Below are 22,689 nucleotides of genomic sequence, written 5' to 3'. Positions count from 1 at the left end.
AGAGTCATTACAAATAAAAATCAAGATGAAATGGAATTTCTTTTTTTTTTTATGCTCCTGATTATATTATTTCCAACGGGAAGCATTTCTGTCTCAGGATGCATTGTGTTTAGCAGTAAGATGCTCTACACGATACGTACGGCCTTCTTGAATCCAAAGTAGGCACCGATGAAGGTGAGCGGCACGGAAATTCCGAACCACAGGGCCAGGATTGCTACCAGGGTCCCGAAGGGGATGGCTGCTGAGGACCCCTCCACCCAAAGGATCAGGTTCATCAGGAAGAAGTCGGCAAACACGATACTGAAGAAGCCTCATATTAAAAGGAGAATGGATAGAATAAAACAGCTAAAGAGATATTTTGTGAGCGTGAACAAACCCAGGGCACAAGAGAGCTGTCAACAGGACGTTTGTCTTCCACTTTTCTCCTCCAAAGGCTGCAAAAAAAGTTAAGATGAGCACACACGAACTTGTATCATGAACACAACTTTCCATCTTACTTTTGTACAGGCGTGCTGACACGTAGCCAGCGGGGGTGCCCAGCAGGACCCAGAGGACCACGGAGCACGTCATCAGGGCGCCTCTGTTGGCCGGCGACAGGAAGCCGAGGCAGGCCAGGACTACAGCGGGGGAAGTCATCACATTATAACACTAGTACGGTCGCTGCTATTGATCGCCAGCCCTTCTTACAGAGGGTGATGAAGGTCATGATGAAGATCTGCGTTCCCTGGCCGAGGAATATGGAGAGCAGCATGCCCTTCCTGGGTGGCCGGAACACATCCCCGTGCACCTGCTTCCAGCCGGACTCCTCCTGGGCGTCCTCCTGTGGGGGGAAAGGAGAAGAATGAGAAGGCTGATCATCAGAGTGCATCACATGAGCGCTAAAAGCAAGGACTACACAGTGGCTTAAAGTCAACTAAATCTCACAAGTTTGCTGTGCTACGACTCCAATGTATCCTTCAGGTCTTGACACATGTTTACATTCCTCTCCCATGTGTGTTGTTGCAGTCATCTCACAGCCTCACACACACACACACCTGATTGAAGTACCACAACAGATGTGGGTGTTTTTGGTACGCTTACATAAATGGGAGAGGATTTCAGCGTGGTCACTGGAACCTTTATCAAGTCTGCCTGTGAAATGTGACAACACGTTCAGTACTTTCGCACGGCAGGAACCTCTGACGATACTCAAACTAACAGATCCTTTTTTCCCCCAATCAAATACACCACCACTTATACAGTCGTGCTACAGTGTCAACTAGGGATGGGTACATGTTCACCTGGCAAAACGGTAATGGCACCAATTTTCTGTACTTCCATGTGTGTGTTCATGTGGTAATACCGTATTTCATTGAATTGCCACCGGGTATATAGTATGCACCTGCCTTGTTTCACAAAATAATTAGCGGATGCTTAGTATTACCGCCGGGTCAAACTCGTCACGTCACGAGTGACACTTCCCCTGTCATCATTTTCAAAATGGAGGCGGCTGATTTCAATAATTTGGAATCGCATAAAGGGAAGAAGATTAAGAGCTATTCAGTAGGATTTAAGGTCCAAGCTATTGAATATGCTAAAAAGAACAGTAAGCAGCTATGTTTTATTAATATACCGTAGCTGCGTGTGTCAAATATAAGTCATTAAATGACTCCCGCCTCCTGGTGGTAGCCAGCGCTAGTGATCCTTCTTGCGACTACTCGGATGCAGAAGAAGTGACAACAACTGTCGTGATATGTGCTGGGAACGGATATGACGCAGGGGGTGCAGGACAGACCTTTTAGGATGTAACACCACTACTCTTATGCTGGCTATGTAAACAACCGGGCTGAAATAAAGCATGTTCCAGTCATAAATACCAAGTGTATTATTTATACAATAACACTTCATGGTGGCAGCAGTGGGATAAAGAGATCATCCACGGAGCAGAACGGGAGGGGGAGTTGTCCGAGCATAATTCTGTCGTCGCCCGCACTACACGCGAGGAGCCGAGCTAACTGATAGCAGCGGCCTGCACGTCAGGAGCAACCAAACGAGAGCGCGCTATGGCTACACACCTACCGACCATGAACTGGACCAGCAAGAGTTAGCTGTGTTTATTTTTTCCTCTCGCTTGCACTTTAAACATGGACTGTTTTCCGAACTGGACTTTCAATCGAAGCAGGAGGTAATAAAGGAAGATCTCCATCGAGACAGAGAGACTTTTAAAACGGAAGAAAGATAAGGAAGACTTCTATAAACCAGTTATCGATGCTTTTGATCAGAAGGAGCTGCGCATGGACTTCATTTATAAGTAAAGGTAAGACCATAATAAAGTTGTTTTTATTAAATGTGCTTTTCATGATGGTATCCTTACATCACACTGAAATTTTTAAGCGCAGGCCTAAATTTACCGCATGCCTTTGGTAAGGGCCGGAGTGAGAAGAGGTTTTAAAATAATTAGCGCATGCTTGCCTTTACCGCATGCCTTTGGTAAGTGCCGGAGTGAGAAGAGGTTTTAAATTAATTAGCGCCCCGGCAGCAATTCAAGGAAATACAGTAAATGTTCTTTTGTTTAACATTAAAATTTAGGGTTGTACAGTATTGTACTGACATTTTTCCCCCACCTGAATCCTGCCGAGCGGCGCATGTTTAGTTTGTCAATTCGCGCACAAAAGCAGAAACAGTGTGTAGGGAAAAAAATGGCAAAAAACGTCAGTTCTGCTGGTTGATAGAGAGAATACATGAAGCTCAATGGAAGTATTTTGGCTACAAAACCAAGGAAAAGGTTAAAGCTTTAAACCCGGAAGCTTTAAAACATGCCTCGCCAAAGATGGCAATAAGAGTATTACCATCTTTGCTTCAAACTTCAGCATTACAATAAGCATTCAGACGTGCGCTAGGAGTTTAAATAGTGGGTTACGTAGTTAACTAGCTTCCCTGTTGTGCAAATAAATATGTAGACACACACAGCTGGTTGGCTTGATGCCAATTTATTAGTGCAATCATAACCACCCACGTAGCAGTATCTTCAACAATTTGGGTTTTATCGGCTAGATGTCTTATCTGTGTAGTTTTAGCCACAGTAATGACTTTAATGTTTACCAATTGTTGTATGTGTCTTAAAAGCACATGAGGCATTTAATACAATGTCAATAAAGCTTTCTATTCTACTCTAACCTACTCCTAAATTATGGCAGACGCTACATAAAATGGTTCATTGTTCTTTGGGTGCAATAAGAGAATTCCAAAGTGTTTAAAGCCTTTTCATTCTAATTTCTCTTTTATTACTCTTCCGTAACACTGCACCATTCTTTTTTTAACTCCTAATTGCTTAGTAATGTTTGATTTCTGCCCCAACACTTTCCTATGTTTCCACACAGGAAGACAACACAATTAAATTGACAGAATCTTTGCAAACTAAATATATTCAGTTCAGTTTGTCCTCTGTGTTGCCATAGTCAGGAAGCAATAGTATTGTAATTTTAGACACCAGCTATTTGACTGTAGCGTGCATGAAAGTTGTAGTTTTGATTGGCGGTGTTGGAATTGCCATGTAAAATCGCCAATGCTAGTAAGTAGCCTGCATGGCATATCCAAAGTGAATGGGCGCTTTTCAATCAGGTGTGTTTGCTTTGTTGGCATGGAAAATTCTAGCATTACCAACAGGCCGTCCGTTATGAATAAGCCCTTTTTCCCCTGCTGACTACTTGAGCCGCTGCAGAGTCTGCAACCTGATGTGACGTCAGGTGCTACAAGGTTTGTAAATATGGTAGCGTTTGAGTTACGTACGTCAGTATTCGATAGTAGTGACAAAATATATATAAAAATACTAAATTCAGTACCCATTCCTAGTGACAAAGCAAGAAATGTTTAACTACAGGCTACGTGTTTACCTGGTCCACCTGGTTGTATCTGGCAATGTCCTTGTGCAGCGTTCTCAGCATGATCATGGCAACCATGCCGGACAAGAAGAGCACGATGACCAGAGAGTTCATGATGCTAAGAGACAAAGACTAATGTTACAAACTTTAAACACTCTTGTGGGAATGTGTCGATTAGATGGCACGCCCACCTAAACCACTGGATGTTTGTGTGAGGCATAGAGACCAGGATGTAGTCCCAACGGGACGCCCACTTGATTTTGTTGTTTTCCTGTAGAAAAAAGCGGTGACCATTTACCATTATTGTAAAATAAGTCACCTACTACTAGGGCTGGGTATTAGCAAGGACTTCATTATACAATACAGTGATGTGACATTTTTGTTAGATTGCAGTTTTTTACAAAGTTCATTGATAAATGTGAAGTGAAGTGAATTATATTTATATAGCGCTTTTTCTCAAGTGACTCAAAGCGCTTTACATAGTGAAACCCAATATCTAAGTTACATTCAAACCAGTGTGGGTGGCACTGGGAGCAGGTGGGTAAAGTGTCTTGCCCAAGGACACAACGGCAGTGACTAGGTTGGCAGAAGCGGGAATCGAACCTGCAACCCTCAAGTTGCTGGCACGGCCACTCTACCAACTGAGCTAAATCGCCCCAACATGCAGCCAAAAATAAAAGCTGTACTGTATGTAAGTAAACTAGAGGACGGTAATAAGTCATTGGACAAACTGAGTCAAAAATAATATGATTCAAATGACTCATTGCCATTTATTACAATTCTACAGAAAGTTAACCAAGTTTATTGCCACTTAAATGTAAAAAAAAAAAAAAAAACAGAAATAGCTCTCTACTTCTTAAAGGTGAATTGCTTTTTTTTTTATATCTTTTAGCTAAAGACTTGTTCCCCATTGAGATGAACATCATAACCCTCACTCAGGTAACAAAATAGAAATAAAAGTCTAGGAGCAAAGGAGCAGCATAGCATGTCAGTGTTTCCACAGCAGCAGTACATACTCCGTGAGCGATGCGCTGTGGTACTAAAAGTAGTTCCTTAGCGTTAGCTCTCAGAATAACAATTAGAGATGGGTACCGTTTACAAATGAACCGGTACGGTACAGATTTGCTGTTCCTGCGAATTGACATGAGTATTCGACAGTACAAATTTTCCGTACTTTTGTGTGTAAATTAATTTTGTTTTTCATACTAAAATGTAATTTTTTGGACTGAAACACTAAGAACATTTTGATTATAAGAACTGCTGTTCAGTTATTATATCTCGTTTCATTATCACATTTCTGGGTCTCCTTTGCAAGTATGTCAATAAGTTGTAATCACAGTTGAAAGTCCAAGACGTTAGAAAGCAGTAGTATAGAGTTTGTGGTGTGCTGGCTAGTCAGTTCCGTCTCTGCTGAATCTAGTCTTTTGTTGCACCCTAAAAAGTGTGTATACTGTGTGTATTGTCCTTTTTACTCACTAGCTGTTTGATTGTAACTTGCATCTTAGTTGTACTTTTTACTAACAAATTTGGAGGTGTTGAAATCCCAATCTAAAATTGCTAATGCTATTCAGTAGCATGCAATAGCAAAGCCAATGTATTTGGGTAATTTTTTTGCACCCAGTTTTTGTTGGCATTGGAAATTGCAACACTACCTAGAGGAAGTTTGGCAGAGAAAGCTGTAAGTCCTGCTGGAGTGATCGTCAAGTGCCAATGTGCTGAGTCAGCAACCGGGTGTGACGTTACGCACAACCCAGGTGCTGTAACATGGATTTTACATTATTCGGTGCCCGGTAGGAATGACAGGATTTGGCCAGTGCCAACCTTTTTTTTTTTTCGGATTCGGTTCCTAAAACTAATAACAATGGTGCTAATCTTTAATATACAAATAGTTTGTAAATGCTGAACAAAATTCCCCAAAAATTACAGTTCCTCAAACGGCCCAAAACATGACTTGAAAAAGTAATGTATTTTTTATTTTGAGAATTATATTTTAAAGAAATTAAGAGTCTATATTTCGTAGTTACAAAAAGCATTGAAAAATATCGTCATTTTGATTTTTTTTTTTTTTTTTTAAAGACCCCCAGAGTTCAAAAGCCTTACCTCAAAAGAGACAGAGTAGGTGTAAATAATGGACACGTCACTGTCAAAGTGTCCAGGTACCTCCATAGGGTTTGCGCTTTCACAATCTGGCTTTTTCTCATCCGTGTGTTTGACACTGTGGAAAGTAAAAAAGTTCAAAAGCTTTGTAAAGAACATCAAATGAACTCCACAAAAACTTTTTAATGCAGTGACTATGAAGAGGGATGAATGTGATGAGAGCCATAGACCTGGAAAAGTAACATACTAGCAGGTAATGACCAAAGACGCTAACCTTCCGAGGTACAAACAGTCATCCATCCTCTTCCCCTTGTCACTTACGGGCAAGAACCGAAATGCTCTTCTGTGGTTTATCCGTTATACAGTGCTCAATAGAGTGGAATACATGTCAGGAAAAAAACAGAGGCTTTATCATCCCGACAAGACTTGTAGGAGCCTAAATGCTGTTTAAGTTCATTTACATTTTATGGAAGGTGCTTTATGTTTATTCAGCCAAAAGGGGATTATTTACTTTATTTGAATAATACAAAAAAATATATATTGCATGCTTAAAATAATTATAAGGTACACTTTATTTGTAATTATTACATTTGTCTGAATAATTTGATGGCGTACTATTTTATACAGTGCAGAATATGTAACTGTTTAATTGCATAAGTGTCGAAAGGATCTGTGTGGTAAAATGGTTTGGACACAGTGCATTATGGGTAATGGCAGTCAGGTATGGTGAAATCGAGACGCACAGTTTATTCTACCTCTTTCTTACTGTAACAAACTCGCTTTATTTTGCCATTCATTTGTTCCCACATCGTTACATTTTGACGTTTTCGAATGATTAAGTTGAGAAGTAAACGATACAAAACGAAGCTGAGCGTCTGGGGTAGGGCTGGGCGATATTGGCTTTTTTTAATATCGCGATATTTTTAGGCCATATCGCGATATATGATATATATTACGATAGTTTGCCTTGGCCTTGAATGAACACTTGATGCATATAATCACAGCAGTATGACGATTATATGTGTCTAGATTAAAACATTCTTCTTCTTACTGCATTCATATATGCTACTTTTAAACTTTCATGCAGAACAAAATCACAACAAAGTCAATTGAGCAAAAGTGTATTTATTAAAGTTATTAAGCAATGGCATAAACATTCAAGTCATTTCCAAAACATAAATTGCAAGATAGATTTTTGAGAGACATTTTAAGTGTCAAATAAAAACGAGCTGCATAATAGGAAATCAAATAGTATTTGTCCTTCACTACGTGGTATGTTACTAAGGTTATGAAAGTCTCTTCATTCTCTAGCGAGTGACTTAACAAATGATGCTACATATTAGCAGTAATGCTACTTTTTATAGCAACTCTTTTTCCCCCCCACACTTGACAAACTACGGTTGTCTGTTCGACATATTCCCACTTAAAGCCGAACCACCGCCAGACGATGGAAACCCTGCTGTTTTTATTGGGAATTAAGTCCTCCTTCATTTGTTACCAGATCTGCACCTTCTTTGTCTCGTACGGCTACGTTAGCAACTAACATTAGCTACACCGCTAGCTCTCTGCCCTGCGAGGGCGTGTATGCGACGTATGACGTGACAGTATGTAAGAATGTGCGCTTGCTTGTCTGTTAGAAGGAGACAGGAAAGAGCGAGGAGAGCCTGAAGTGTACGCCCGCAGCTAAAACTCCTGCGTGAGAACGTATATATTCGAATATTACGATATAGTCATTTTCTATATCGCAAAGAGACAAACCCGCGATAGTATATATCGATATATCGCCCAGCCCCAGTCTGGGGTTTTGTTTGTTGTTGGCGCAGCAAGCGGGAGAAGGAGAAAGTAGAGGAGCGTCAAGCTAAGGCTTCATTAGGAACCTACAAGCCGGTTTCGCAGGTTTCCCTGCTCTTCGGAGGATTTTATTATTTTATTATCAACTGCATTTCTGTTATGTATGAAAAGCACTTCATAAACAAAGTTTGATTTGATTTGACGAGCGAGGGTTCAATTGACCAAAGATGCATGGTTTTGGGATGCAGCCGCAGAAAGACATGCAAACTCCACGCAGATATGCCCCGCTGGACATCCAAACCCTGATATTTTGACTATGAAGCCAACATACTTAAAGTCTGCTAGTAGGTTCCACCCTGTTTACCTTTTGGGTTCCAGAGTGGCAGCAACCAGCCGAGCTCCGCTCCATCCATCGGCCTCTCCGCTGTGGTAGGTGATCTTGATGTCTACGTGGTTGAAGACGTAAAATGTGTTCTTCTTGTTGAACTCGGCCTGAAATGCACACATTCAGCGAGTCCATAGTCGAGCTGTAAACACTTTTTTAGCATAAATGGTGTGAGCACGCGCAAATCCCAACTCACATTAATGACACAAGCGTCCTTAGGTTTACCGTCAGCGGTAACCAGGCAGCCAATAGGGAAGCCAGGGTTGCAGTATTTCTGATTATCTTCCACGTCGTAACACCACGTGACCGGCATGTTGTCAACAATCCTGAAACGGAAGCCAGTGGCTCAAGCGCAAGTCCCCAGGTTCCTTATTGTGCTCATGGTAAGAACTCACCAGTGGTGCTGATAGTTGAGCTCCATTCCCATTTTAAAGAAATCTAGCTTGTTTGTGTCCTCCTGGTTGTCTTTCTTGTATGTCTTTGTGCACACCGCCTTGCACTTGACATCTTGATTGAAGTTGAACTACAAAGAACAATGGGATGCATAAAAGAGTAATGAGTAAATTGTTTGTATAAATAGAACATTAGGCGGGGTAAGGCTCCACCTTGTACGGTGAGGACTCGATGCGTTCTCCAAACAAAACCTGCCCAAGGTTCTCGGAAGGCCTCTTTTCCTTTGCATCCTTGCAAAAGTCAAACCTTAAAACAATCAAAAATGAATTAGGATAATATTCAGCTGTAGGATTATCCAAAAATACATTAGACCAGGGGTGTCAAAGTCATCATTATTGCAGGCCACATTGCAATTACAACAGTGAATGTACATGAACATAAACACATAGTAGGCAACTGTTTTTGAAAATTATATTTTTTACAGAAGCATGGATAGCTTGTTTTGAAATCATAAGTCAAGATGACAAGCAGACATTAAAGTTGTTATTTTGGATAACCACAAAAATGGAACATCAGATAATATTAAGTGTAAAACAAAAGCAGTTGCGTGTGCAACATTTTTCTGTCAAAATTAAAAGAACAAATACATTCAGCCAGAGTGCGCTTTTGCAGGCCACATAAATGAATTGGAAAAACAATAAAATGATGCGGCGTGCCACATTAGAACGCCGTGGCGGGGCACAGTAAAATGATATAGCAAACAACACAAAATAATGTCGTGGTTCAACGTGGCAGGCAACATAAAATGATGTGGCCAAACACAAAATTGTGTGGAAGGCCACATAAAAAGGTGGCAGAGCACATAAAATGATATGGCAAACAACACAAAATGATGTGGCCGGGGCACATTAGAATTCAATAGGATGACACAATAAAATGTTTTTGCTGAACACATTAAAATAGGGAAAATCACATAAATTAATGACGTGGCCAACACCTTAAATGATTTGGCGGTACACATTAAAATCTTATGGCGAAATAATATGATGTGTCGGGCCACAGAACTCTCCTGAAGGAATCACTAAAGTACTATTGTTTTGTACTTTATTGTACAAAAGTACTATCTTTTTGTACTTTATCAATTTTGTACGGTGTCCTTAAGTGCCCAGAAAGGCGCCTTATAGATAAAATGTATTATTATTAGTAGTAGTAGTATTACTATTAGTATTATTATTATTATTATCTATCTATTAGAACGTGGCAGGGCACAAAAAATTATGTGGTAGGGCACCTTATAATGGTATGGCAAACCACATAAAATTATGTGGCAGGCCACGTTACAAGGTGGCAGGGCACATAAAATGATGTGGCGGGCCGTTTTCGAACGTGGCAAACGACCTAAAATTAGGTGGCGGGCCACATTAGAACGTGGCAGGCCACATTAGAACGTGGCAGAGCACTTAAAATTATGTGGCAGGCCACCTTAGAACGTAGTAGGACACATAAAATGATGTGGCACGACACATAAAATGATCTGGCAGGCCAATTAAATTATGTGGCGGGCCACAATGAAGCTAGCAGGTCACACAAATGACGTGGCAGGCCACATTAGAACACGGCAAACCACATAAAATTATATGGCGGGCCACATTAGAATGTGGCAGGGCACAAATGATGTGGCAGGCTACGTCAGAATGTGGCAGGACACACAAAATGATGTGGCAGGTAGGGGTGCAACGGTACACAAAAATTTCGGTTCGGTATGTACCTCGGTTCAGAGGTCACGGTTCGGTTCATTTTCGGTACAGTAGGAAAACAACAAAATATAAATATTTGGTTATTTATTTAACAAATTTGCTAAATTTTCCACCAAAATTATTTTCTTAGTAAAACATTTGATGTGAAGTATTTGGAAACTTGGATAGGTCAATAATTCATTATAACATTGATTTTGATTCAACATTATGTTTTGAGCAATCACAATTTGAAAGAAAAAAAAACAGCTTTGTTTTATTAGTCAACATTGCAACCGTTTCTAAATTACATTTAGCCTTTAAGCTTTTGTATTTCACTTTTGATTGTTTTTGTTTATTTTAATAGTATTTTTAGAATGTGTTGTGGGCCTTTAAAACATTAGCTAAGGGCCGCCATTGGCCTCCGGGGCACACTTTTGACACTCCTGCTTTAGATAATAAAAAATAAAATCTGAAATCTATGGGTAAAAAGCAGAGCCTGGCGACGCATGTAAGTTTATCATAACTCTCTCGCTCTCTCTGTGTCTCCCCCTCCCTCACCAATGTTGCCTGCACACACTTTTTTTTTTTTTAACCCCTTCTTAACCCTGAACATACATTAAAAATACACGCAAGCCTAACTTAAAATGCCGGACATTTGAGGCATTTAAGAAACTCCACATGTACAGCCCCGCAAGAGGACATGTCCGGGGAAAAGAGGAGGTATGGTCAGTCTATCGTAGGCCGCGGTTGCTGCTAGCTTGCCGTGTGTTGTTTTTTTTTGATTGATTTAAACTTTTATTAGTAGATTGCACAGTACAGTACATATTCCGTACAATTGACCACTAAATGGTAACACCCCAATAAGATTTTCAACTTTTTTATAAGTCGGGGTCCACGTTAATCAATTCATGGTGCCTCGGTGTGCATTGTTTACACAACGTGAGGTGCGCTACTTATATGTCCGTGTGGAACTCGTTCGATACACCTCTGAACCGAACCGAAGCCCCCGTACCGAAACGGTTCAATAAAAATACACGTACCGTTACACCCCTAGTGGCAGGACACATAAAATGATGTGACAGGACACAAAATGATGTGGCAGGACACAAATTTTTTTTTTTTCCCCAAGATGGCGCTGCTGTAGTGGCTGCTGTGGGCAGGAGCTCTGTGCTCTTGTGTCATCCGTTTGTGTTTCCCTCTTGTTTTCATGTGTTATTATATTTTTTTGCCTTTTGGTCCGGGACCCTTTGGGACTGTGTGACAAGGAGTGTCACTTTCGTGACCTCTGTGGTGCTTTTTTTGTGGACTTCTGGATCTACCTACCGGGAGCCTTTTGCCCATGGAGACCAGCTGCTGGGTCTCTGCCACACCAGAGTCGGTTTGGAGGGACTGGAGGAGATGCGGATGAGGGGACAGAACTGCGGAGCTGGCACTGAGCGCTGGGACGGAAAGGCTTCGCGGTGTCTTGGCTGGGTGAGCAGGTGTCGGACACCTCAGTCACCTTGGACGTATCATCGCTCATCCATGCGGACTGGACACTGGCCGAGAGTGGAGTCGGCTGTCTTGGTCGCTTTGTTGGGTCTGCTCCTGTCTCTGGCCATCCTCCCTCCACCCCAGCGGACGATGGCGTGGAACACCGCAGAGGCCACCACAGTGGATATGTTTCTTTTACTTTTTATTCATAGCTGTATGTAGAAGTGTCTGGTTGTATCTGCTGCTTTAATGTCTATAATGTCCTATGTGTTCTTTGATGTTTCCCTCTTACATGTGTACTATGGCTATGAGTTGTTGTTTTTTCCCCTTGGCCTCAGTCTGCACCCCCTCTCCAGGGCCCAGGCTAAGACTGATATTTTATTTATTTTATTTTAATCTTCTATTTTTTTCTCCCCCCCTTGTTTACCTGTATCTCATCTTTTTTTGTAAGGGGCGCTGGAAGCTGGCAGACCCGTCAGCGATCCTGTTCTGTCTCCCTTTAATGTTTGTCTGATCTTGAATGGGATTGTGCTGAAAATTGTAATTTTCCTGAAGGAACTCTCCTGACGGAATAAATAAAGTACTATCTAATCTAATCTAAAATGATGTGGCAGGCCAATTAAATTATGTTGCGGGCCACATTAGAACCTGGCAGGGCACATAAAATTATGTGGTACGACACCTTATAATGATATAGCAAACCACATAAAATGATGTGGCGGGCCACATTAGAATGTGGCGGGCCACATTAGAATGTGGCGGGGGATATTAGAAGCTAGCAGGTCACACAAATGACGTGGCAGGGCACGTTAGAACATGGCAAACCACATAAAATGATATGGCGGGCCACATTAGAACGTGGCAAAGCACAATTTATGTGGCAGGCTACGTCAGAATGTGGCAGGGCACATAAAATTATGTGGCGGCCCAATTTCGAACTAATAAAATGATGTGGTAGGGCACCTTATAATGATATGGCAAACCGCATAAAATTATGTAGCGGGCCACATTATAATGTGGCAGGGCACATTGGAACGTGGCAAACCACAAAAAATGATGTAGTAGGCCACATTAGAACGTGGGACACCACATAAAATGATGTGGCGGGCCACATTAGAATGTGGTGGGTCAATTTTTATTAGGTCCCACCCCCATACATATACAATATATATATATACAATATATTATACAATAATATATATAATATAATTCAATTCAGTGGTTGCTGCTATATATTGTCTATATAAAATACATTTAAATTCACACACACTTACATATATACATATGATGTATATATGTACGTAAAATGATGTGGCAGGCCAGTTAAATTTTGTCGCGGGCCACATTAGAAGGTGACAGGGCACTTTAAAATGACGTGATTAGCCACATTAAAATGATGTGGTGGGCCTTGAGTTTTTCCACCAGGGCATGAGACCGTGAAGATGTGACTTACATGTCATACTCATAAGGCAAGACGGACTCCACAGAATCCAAGCGGTTGACAAACAGCTGTATCTCCGTCTGTCAAACAAAAACACATGTTTACTTTATCAAAGTGCAAACTCAAGTGGTTGAATGGCAAAATTGTCAAGTTGTCTTAAAGGCCTACTGAAAGCCACTACTACCGACCACGCAGTCTGATAGTTTATATATCAATGATGGAATCTTAACATTGCAACACTTACTAATACAGCCTTTTTAGTTTACTAAATTGCAATTTTAAATTTCGTGCGAAGTATCCTGTTAAGAACGTTGTGGTATGATGATGCGTGCGCGTGACGTGACCGATTGTAGCGGACATTTTGTTCCAGCCCCGATCCCAGTAGTCTGCTTTAATTGCATAATTACACAGTATCCTGGACATCTGTGTTGCTGAATCTTTTGCAATTTGTTCAATTAATAATAGAGACGTCAAAGAAGAAAGATGTAGATGGGAAGCGGTGTATTGCAGCTGCCTTTAGCAACACAAACATAGCCGGTGTTTCCTTGTTTACATTCCCGAAAGATGATGGTGAAACTTTACTATGGAACAGAGCGGTCAAGCGAACATGGTTCCCTACTACATGTCAACTGGCAGGTTTCGGTGAGAAAATGGTGGTAATAAGTCGGCTCTGACCGTAGACATGAGCGGAGAGCTTGCGTCGTTCCTCGTGCACCTGTCAAAGAGGCAGCTGCGACTCTCTTGCCTCCTCCCACCGGCCGCCCCCAAACGTGGGATGCTTCCACCGTGGAGGGGGAAAAAAAATCTCAGCCCGGCCCGACCGGCTGCCTTCGCTTCGCCTCGTCGAGAAACGTGGCTTCCCTCAAGAGACACTCGTGACCACACCCCTTCGACTTTCAGGTATGACCATATAATCTCACTAAAACACTAGTAACACAATAAGCAGATAAGGGATTTTCCAGAATTATCCTAGAAAATGTGTCTAATAACATCAAAATCGCTCCCACTGTATAGTCTTTTTTTTTTTTTCGAGTCGTTCACTCTCACTTTCCTCATCTACAAATCTTTCATCTTCGCTCAACTTAATGGGGAAATCTAGGGCTGGGCAATATATCGATATATAAGATATATCGCGGGTTTGACTCTGTGCGATATAGAAAATGACTATATCGTAATAATAGAGGATACGTTCTCACGCAGTTGCTTTTAGCTGCGGGCGTACACTTCAGGCTCTTCTCACTCTTTCCTGTCTTTCCTTCTCACAGACAAGCAGGCGTATATTCTTACAAACGTCACATACTGTCACGTCATACGTCACTTACGTGTCCGCCCTCGCAGAGCAGAGAGATAGCAGACTGGGCTACTTTAGCTGCTAACGTAGCCGTACGAGAGAAAGAAGGTGCGGATCTGGTAACAAATGAAGGAAGACTTAATTCCCAATAAAAACAGCAGGGTTTCCATGGTCTGGCGGTGGTTCGGCTTCAAGTGGGAATATGTCGAACAGACAACCGTAATTTGTCAAGTGTGGGGGAGGGGAAAGAGTTGCTATAAAAAGTAGCATTACGGCTAATATGTAGAATCATTTGAAAAGTCACTCGCTAGAGAATGAAGAGAATTTCATAATTTTAGTAACATACCACATAGTGAAGGACGAATACTATTTGATTTCCTATTATGCAGCTCATTTTTAATTGACACTTAATATGTCTCTCAAAAATCTATCTTGCAATTTTTGTTTTGGAAATGACTTGAATGTTTGTGCCATTGCTTAATAACTTCAATAAATACACTTTTGCTCAATTTACTTCCCTCTCTGCATGAAAGTTTAAAAGTAGCATATATGAATGCAGTATGAAGAAGAATGTTTTCATGTATACACATAGAATCATCATACTGCTGTGATTATATGAATCAAATGTTCATTCAAGGCCAAGGCAAAATATCGTAATATATATCGTATACCGCGATATAGCCTAAAAATATCGCGCTATTAAAAAAAAGGCAATATTGCCCAGCCCTAGGGAAATCATTGCTTTCTCGGTCGCAATCGCTCTCGCTGCTGCTGGCCATGATTGTAAACAATGTGAGGATGTGAGGAGCTCCACAACCCGTGACGTCACTCGCACGTCGTCTGCTACTTCTGGTACAGGCAAGGCTTTTTTATTAGCGACCAAAAGTGGCGAACTTAATCCTCGATGTTCTCTACTAAATCCTTTCAGCAAAAATATGGCAATATCGCGAAATGATGAAGTATGACACGATGAATGGACCTGCTATCCCCGTTTAAATAAGAAAATCTCATTTCAGTAGGCCTACTGAAAGCCACTACTACCCACCACGCAGTCTGATAGTTTATATATCAATGATGAAATATTAACATTGCAACACATGCCAATACGGCCGCTTTAGTTTACTAAATTACAATTTTAAATTTCCCGGGAGTTTCGTCTTCGAAACGTCGTGCAACGATGACGTGTACGCAAGACGTCACGGGTTTTTTTAGGAAGTATGAGCGCTGCGCACACACACAGCTAAAAGTCGTCTGCTTTAACGGCATAATTATACAGTTTTTGGGACATCTGTGTTGCTGAATCTTTAGCAATTTGTTCAATTAATATTGGAGAAGTCACAGTAGAAAGACGGAGTTGGGAAGCTCTAGCCGTTTGCCACACAAACACACGGTGATTCATTGTTTAAAATTCCTGGAGGTGAAACTTTCCTATGGATCAGAGCGCGGTCAAGGGAACATGGTTCCCTACCACATGTCCACCAGCAGGTTTTGGTGAGAAAATTGTGGTTAAAAAGTCAGTTCTTACCGGAGAAAAGCGCGTCAACACACCCGTGGATACACCCTTCCGACTATCCAGCATGCTAACGTTTCAACCTATTTTTGCAGCTGTAACCCTTAAGATTCATATAACTTGGTATTGTCACGCACGTGGATACACCCTTCCGACTATCAGGTACTATTAAACTCACTAAAACACTAGCAACACAATAGAAAGATAAGGGATTTCCCAGAATTAACCTAGTAAATTTGTCTAAAAACATCGGAACCCGTCCCAATGCAATTGCGTTGTTTTTTTTTTACCTTTTTTTTTTCTAGTCTGTCGCTATCAATATCCTCAAACACGAATCGTTCATCCTCGCTCAAATTAATGGGGAAATTGTCGTTTTCTCGGTCCGAATAGGCCTTTTTGTTGGAGGCTCCCATTAAAAACAATGTGAATATGTGAAGAGCTGTCACGCCAAATTTCTTCCGCCCTACGAAAACCTTCCCCCCGGAAGAAACTACTTGAAGGACCTCAATGAGGGTGGAAGGACCTTAAAGCAGCCCATGCAGCTGCCTGTTTTAAAAGCATTAGAATTGGCTGATTGTCATAGGTGAAAAATAACGGTGAGGAAAAAATATTAGCATTCCAGCATGCTAACCTTTCAAGCTATTTTTGTTTCGCTAATTTTGCAGCTGTAACCCTTAACGGTGAGGAAAAAAATATTAGCATTCCAGCATGCTAACGTTTCAACCTATTTTTGCAGCTGTAACCCTTAAGAGTCATATAACTTGGTATTGTCACGCCCGTGGATACACCCTTCCGACTATCAGGTACTATTAAACTCACTAAAACACTAGCAACACAATAGAAAGATAAGGGATTTCCCAGAATTAACCTAGTAAATGTGCCTAAAAACATCGGAACCCGTCCCAATGCAATTGCGTTGTTTTTTTTTTTACTTTTTTTTTTCTAGTCCGTCGCTATCAATATCCTCAAACACGAATCGTTCATCCTCGCTCAAATTAATGGGGAAATTGTCGTTTTCTCGGTCCAAATAGCCCTTTTTGTTGGAGGCTCCCAATAAAAACAATGTGAATATGTGAGGAGCTGTCACGCCAAATTTCTTCCCCCCTACAAAAACCTTCCCCCCGGAAGAAACTACTTGAAGGACCCCAATGAGGGTGGAAGGACCTTAAAGCAGCCCACGCAGCTGCCTGTTTTAAAAGCATTAGAATTGGCTGATTGTCATAGGTGAAAAATAACGGTGAGGAAAAAATATTAGCATTCCAGCATGCTAACCTTTCAAGCTATTTTTGTTTCGCTAATTTTGCAGCTGTAACCCTTAACGGTGAGGAAAAAATATTAGCATTCCAGCATGCTAACGTTTCAACCTATTTTTGCAGCTGTAACCCTTAAGAGTCATATAACTTGGTATTGTCACGCCCGTGGATACACCCTTCCGACTATCAGGTACTATTAAACTCACTAAAACACTAGCAACACAATAGAAAGATAAGGGATTTCCCAGAATTAACCTAGTAAATGTGCCTAAAAACATCGAAACCCGTCCCAATGCAATTGCGTTGTTTTTTTTTTTACTTTTTTTTTCCTAGTCCGTCACTATCAATATCCTCAAACACGAATCGTTCATCCTCGCTCAAATTAATGGGGAAATTGTCGTTTTCTCGGTCCGAATAGCCCTTTTTGTTGGAGGCTCCCAATAAAAACAATGTGAATATGTGAGGAGCTGTCACGCCAAATTTCTTCCCCCCTACAAAAACCTTCCCCCCCGGAAGAAACTACTTGAAGGACCCCAATGAGGGTGGAAGGACCTTAAAGCAGCCCACGCAGCTGCCTGTTTTAAAAGCATTAGAATTGGCTGATTGTCATAGGGCCCTGCGATGAGGTGGCGGCTTGTCCAGGGTGTACCCCGCCTTCTGGCCGATTGTAGCTGAGATAGGCACCAGCGCCCCCCGCGACTCCAAAAGGGAATAAGCGGTAGAAAATGGATGGATGGATGATTGTCATAGGTGAAAAATAACGGTGAGGAAAAAATTTTAGCATTCCAGCATGCTAACCTTTCAAGCTATTTTTGTTTCGCTAATTTTGCAGCTGTAACCCTTAACGGTGAGGAAAAAATATTAGCATTCCAGCATGCTATCGTTTCAACCTATTTTTGCAGCTGTAACCCTTAAGAGTCATACAACTTGGTATTGTCACGCCCTCATTGGGGTCCTTCAGGCATTGGAGGGGCTTTCAAGCCAAATTTCTTCCCCCCGACAAAAACATTCCCCCCGGAAGAAACTACTTGAAGGACCCCAATGAGGGTGGAAGGACCTTAAAGCAGCCCACGCAGCTGCCTGTTTTAAAAGCATTAGAATTGGCTGATTGTCATAGGTGAAAAATAACGGCGAGGAAAAATATTAGCATTCCAGCATGCTAACGTTTCGACCTATTTTTCCAGCTGTAACCCTTAAGAGTCATATAACTTGGTATTGTCACGCCCTCATTGGGGTTCTTCAGGCATTAGAGGGGCTGTCACGCCAAATTTCTTCCGGGGGGAATGTTTTTGTAGGAGGGGAAGAAATTTGGCGTGACAGAGCCATCAAACATGTGACGTCATCATCTGCGACTTCCGGTACAGGCAGGGCTTTTCTCTTAGCACCGAAAGTTGCGAACTTTAAAGGCCGATGTTCTCTACTAAATCCTTTCAGCATAAATATGGCAATAACGCGAAATGATGAAGTATGGCACATAGAATGGACCTGCTATCCCCAGTTTAAATAAGAACATCTCATTTCAGTAGGCCTTTAATGAAAACTGTGAGTCCCTCTATTACAGCAATATTTATATCGCATGTGTTGAGTTTTGGCTTGACACCAGCATGCAAGTGCTTCATTTCATTTGAGCTGAGGTAAAAGTGCAAAAAGCAGCTCCACGTCATTGCAGCAAAAAGGTGCAAGAAACATACAAAGCTGCTGCTGTTTCCAGGACATAGACGGGGCCTTTTCAAGCAATGGCTAACGTTAGCCAGCGACGTGAAGGAACGTGTGATTGGGGCAGTAAAAGGCGACATAGAAGTAGTGTGAACATGGCTGACCATGTTATATTAGAAGGTGAGAGTGAACTTACCTGACAATCTTCTGCTCCTTTGCCTGCTTGACAGAAACTGACTGGAGCTAAACCCGGAAGATAGAAAGCCGAGCACGGACTCAAGTGAGAAAGGAGCCAGCAAAGCAGCCCCAAACCCAGCTCTATTCGCCTCCTCATTTTTTAATCCTCACTGGTCGAAGGTCTATAGGCGATCCAAATAAAAAGTGTGCTTCTATGATGACGAGCAGCTTCTTGTGACGCTCATGAAAGTGAAGCGACGTCGGCTAATGCTAGCTGCGCACTGGCCAACCGCTTCTTTGCCAGGGGGGGGCGGAGCCACGCCGATATCGACATCGTCGACTTCCGGGTGGTATTGGTATGACGAGATCGATCATAGACATCTTACAACAGGGGTGTCCAAACTTTTTCCACTGAGGGCCGCACACTGAAAAATCAAAGCAAGCGGGGGCCATTTTCATATTTTTTATTTTAAAAACCAATGCAATATATATATATAAAATATACTTTTAGGCCACCACTCAGGCTTCACGGTGGCAGAGGGGTTAGTGCGTCTGCCTCACAATACGAAGTTCCTGCAGTCTGATTGATTGATTGATTGATTGATACTTTTATTAGTAGATTGCACAGTACAGTACATATTCCGTACAATTGACCACTAAATGGTAACACCCGAATAAGTTTTTCAACTTGTTTAAGTCGGGGTCCACGTTAATCAATTCATGGTACAAATATATACTATCAACATAATACAGTCATCACACAAGTTAATCATCATAGTATGTACATTGAATTATTTACATTATTTACAATCCGGGGGGTGGGTGGGGAGCTTTGGTTGATATCAGAACTTCTGTCATCAACAATTGCATCAACAGAGAAATGTGGACATTGAAACAGTGTAGGTCTTATTTAGTAGGATATGTACAGCCAGCAGAGAACATAGTGAGTTCACATAGCATAAGAACAAGTATATACATTAGAAGTACATTTGAGTTGTTTATAATCCGGGGAGATGGGATGTGAATGGAGGAGGGTATTAGTAAAGTGTTGAAGTTGCCTGGAGGTGTTGTTTTAGAGCGGTTTTGAAGGAATATAGAGATGCACTTACTTTTACACCTGTTGGGAGTGCATTCCACATTGATGTGGCATAGAAAGAGAATGAGTTAAGACCTTTGTTAGATCGGAATCTGGGTTTAACGTGGTTTGTGGAGCTCCCCCTGGTGTTGTGGTTATGGCGGTCTTTTAAGTTAAGGAAGTAGTTTGACATGTACTTCGGGATCAAGGAGGTGTAGCGGATTTTATAGACTAGGCTCAGTGCAGGTTGTTTTACTCTGTCCTCCACCCTGAGCCAGCCCACTTTGGAGAAGTGGGTTGGATTGAGGTGTGATCTGGGGTCGAGGTCTAAAAGTAACCGGATTAGCTTATTCTGGGATGTTTGGAGTCTAGATTTGAGGGTTTTGGAGGTGCTGGGGTACCAGAAGGTGCAAGCGTAATCGAAGAAGGGTTGAATGAGAGTTCCCGCTAGAATCCTCAAGGTGTTTTTGTTAACCAGAGAGGAGAGAGTCCTGGGTTCAAATCCAGGCTCGGGATCTTTCTGTGTGGAGTTTGCATGTTCTCTCCGTGAATGCGTGGGTTCCCTCCGGGTACTCCGGCTTCCTCCCACTTCCAAAAACATGCACCTGGGGATAGGTTGATTGGCAACACTAAATTGGCCCTAGTGTGTGAATGTTGTCTGTCTATCTGTGTTGGCCCTGCGATGAGGTGGCGACTTGTCCAGGGTGTACCCCGCCTTCCGCCCGATTGTAGATGAGATAGGCGCCAGCGCCCCCCGCGACCCCAAAAGGGAATAAGCGGTAGAAAATGGATGGAAGGGCCTCCACTCAGTTATGATCCCAGGGACCCCTAAGGGTTTTGGTAAAAAAATAAATAAAAATGTGTCCATCCATCCATTTTCTACTGCTTATTCCCTTTCGGGGTCGCGGTGGAATCTAGGAATCACAAATAAGCCGGAGTCTTTTGAACGCAGATTTCTTGCCGGGACATATGGTACAATACAATCGGCAAGATAGGCTGGAGCTAGACCGTGTAGTATTTTATACGTAAGTAGTAAAACCTTAAAGTCACATCTTAAGTGCACAGGAAGCCAGTGCAGGTGAGCCAGTACAGGCGTAATATGATCAAACTTTCTTGTTCTTGTCAAAAGTCTAGCAGCCGCATTTTGTACCAACTGTAATCTTTTAATGCTAGACATGGGGAGACCCGAAAATAATATGTTACAGTAATCGAGACGAGACGTAACAAACGCATGGATAATGATCTCGGCGTCTTTAGTGGACAAAATGGAGCGAATTTTTGCGATATTACGGAGATGAAAGAAGGCCGTTTTAGTAACGCTTTTAATGTGTGACTCAGAGGAGAGAGTTGGGTCGAAGATAATACCCAGATTTTTTACCGAGTCACCTTGTTTTATTATTTGGTTGTCAAATGTTAAAGTTGTATTATTAAATAGAGGTCGGTGTCTAGCAGGACCGATAATCAGCATTTCCGTTTTTTTGGCGTCACACTAAACATATTCTACGTAACAAAGACTTAATTTAAAGTTATTTGGTTCGGGTTCGGGTTAGGGTTATAATAAGGCCACGCCGAATAAGGCATTAATAAGTACTTAATAATGACTAGTTAGGAGCCAATATGTTACTAATTTGCATGTTAATAAGCAACTAATTGATGTTGAATATGTGTTTGTTCCCCATACTAAAGTGTTACCATGTTTTTTACTGGTGCACAAAATGAACCGTGCATGAACATCACCTTGTTCAAACAACAAAACGTACACAGCACATAAACTCACAACAAATTACACACCTGCAAATCAGTCTGACTTCTGCTGTTGCCGTATCTGTAATAAGCCGATAGGGAGAAGTTTATATTTACACGATAAGTCGGGTGTGTTTTGACCTCAGCCGAACCCCTGAGCCCGACTCACCGAACCCCTAAGGTTCGATCGAACCCAGGTTAGGAACCACTGTGTGGTTCTCAACCTTTTTTCAGTGATGTATCCCCTGTGAACATTATTTTAATTCAAATACCCCTGAGTCAGACCGAAGTATTTTTGGTTGAAAAAAAGAGCTCAAGAAGTAAAATACAGCACTATGTCATCAGTTTCTGATTTATTAAATTGTATAACAGTGCAAAATATTGCTCATTTGTAGTGGTCTTTCTTGGATTATTTGGAAAAAAAGATATAAAAATAACTAAAAACTTGTTGAAAAATAAACAAGTGATTCAATTGTAAATAAAGATTTCTACACATAGAAGTAATCATCAACTTAAAGAGCCCTCTTTGGGGATTGTAATAGAGATCCATCTGGACTCATCAACTTCATTCTAAACATTTCTTCACAAAAAAAGAAATCTTTAACATCAATATTTATGGAACATGTCCACAAAAAAATCTAGCTGTCAACACTGAATATTGCATTGTTGCATTTCTTTTCACAGTTTATGAACTTACATTCATATTTTGTTGAAGTATTATTCAATAAATAGATTTATAAAGGATGTTTGAATTGTTGCTATTTTTAGCATATATTTTTTAAAATCTCACGTACCCCTTGGCATACCT

General features: G+C 41.5%; 1 protein-coding gene across 2 annotated transcripts in view; it reads right to left on the bottom strand.

The window, feature by feature from the left end:
- Positions 1 to 19,371, bottom strand: part of tm9sf5 (transmembrane 9 superfamily protein member 5) — a 34,093-nt gene extending 14,722 nt beyond the window's left edge. Inside the window, exons 1-14 of one of the 2 annotated variants that reach the window (XM_061900015.1) lie at positions 19,083 to 19,371; positions 13,189 to 13,256; positions 8,739 to 8,832; positions 8,529 to 8,656; positions 8,330 to 8,459; positions 8,113 to 8,240; positions 5,961 to 6,075; positions 4,052 to 4,131; positions 3,873 to 3,978; positions 1,081 to 1,131; positions 688 to 820; positions 498 to 617; positions 377 to 434; positions 141 to 300 (exon numbers count right to left, since the gene is read on the bottom strand). In XM_061900015.1, coding sequence (XP_061755999.1) covers positions 141 to 300; positions 377 to 434; positions 498 to 617; positions 688 to 820; positions 1,081 to 1,131; positions 3,873 to 3,978; positions 4,052 to 4,131; positions 5,961 to 6,075; positions 8,113 to 8,240; positions 8,330 to 8,459; positions 8,529 to 8,656; positions 8,739 to 8,832; positions 13,189 to 13,256; positions 19,083 to 19,220 — 1,509 coding nt within the window. In that variant the 5' untranslated portion in view covers positions 19,221 to 19,371. The remainder of the gene's footprint in view (positions 1 to 140; positions 301 to 376; positions 435 to 497; positions 618 to 687; positions 821 to 1,080; positions 1,132 to 3,872; positions 3,979 to 4,051; positions 4,132 to 5,960; positions 6,076 to 8,112; positions 8,241 to 8,329; positions 8,460 to 8,528; positions 8,657 to 8,738; positions 8,833 to 13,188; positions 13,257 to 19,082) is intronic. The other variant, XM_061900016.1, reaches the window with a different exon arrangement.
- Positions 19,372 to 22,689: the final 3,318 nt, after the last annotated feature.

The sequence above is a fragment of the Nerophis ophidion genome, linkage group LG05 (genome assembly GCF_033978795.1).
Source record: "Nerophis ophidion isolate RoL-2023_Sa linkage group LG05, RoL_Noph_v1.0, whole genome shotgun sequence".
NCBI classification, from domain to species: Eukaryota; Metazoa; Chordata; class Actinopteri; order Syngnathiformes; family Syngnathidae; genus Nerophis; species Nerophis ophidion.
The sequence above is the reverse complement of the archived record's forward strand: the minus strand, read 5'-3'. Positions and strand labels throughout refer to the sequence as shown.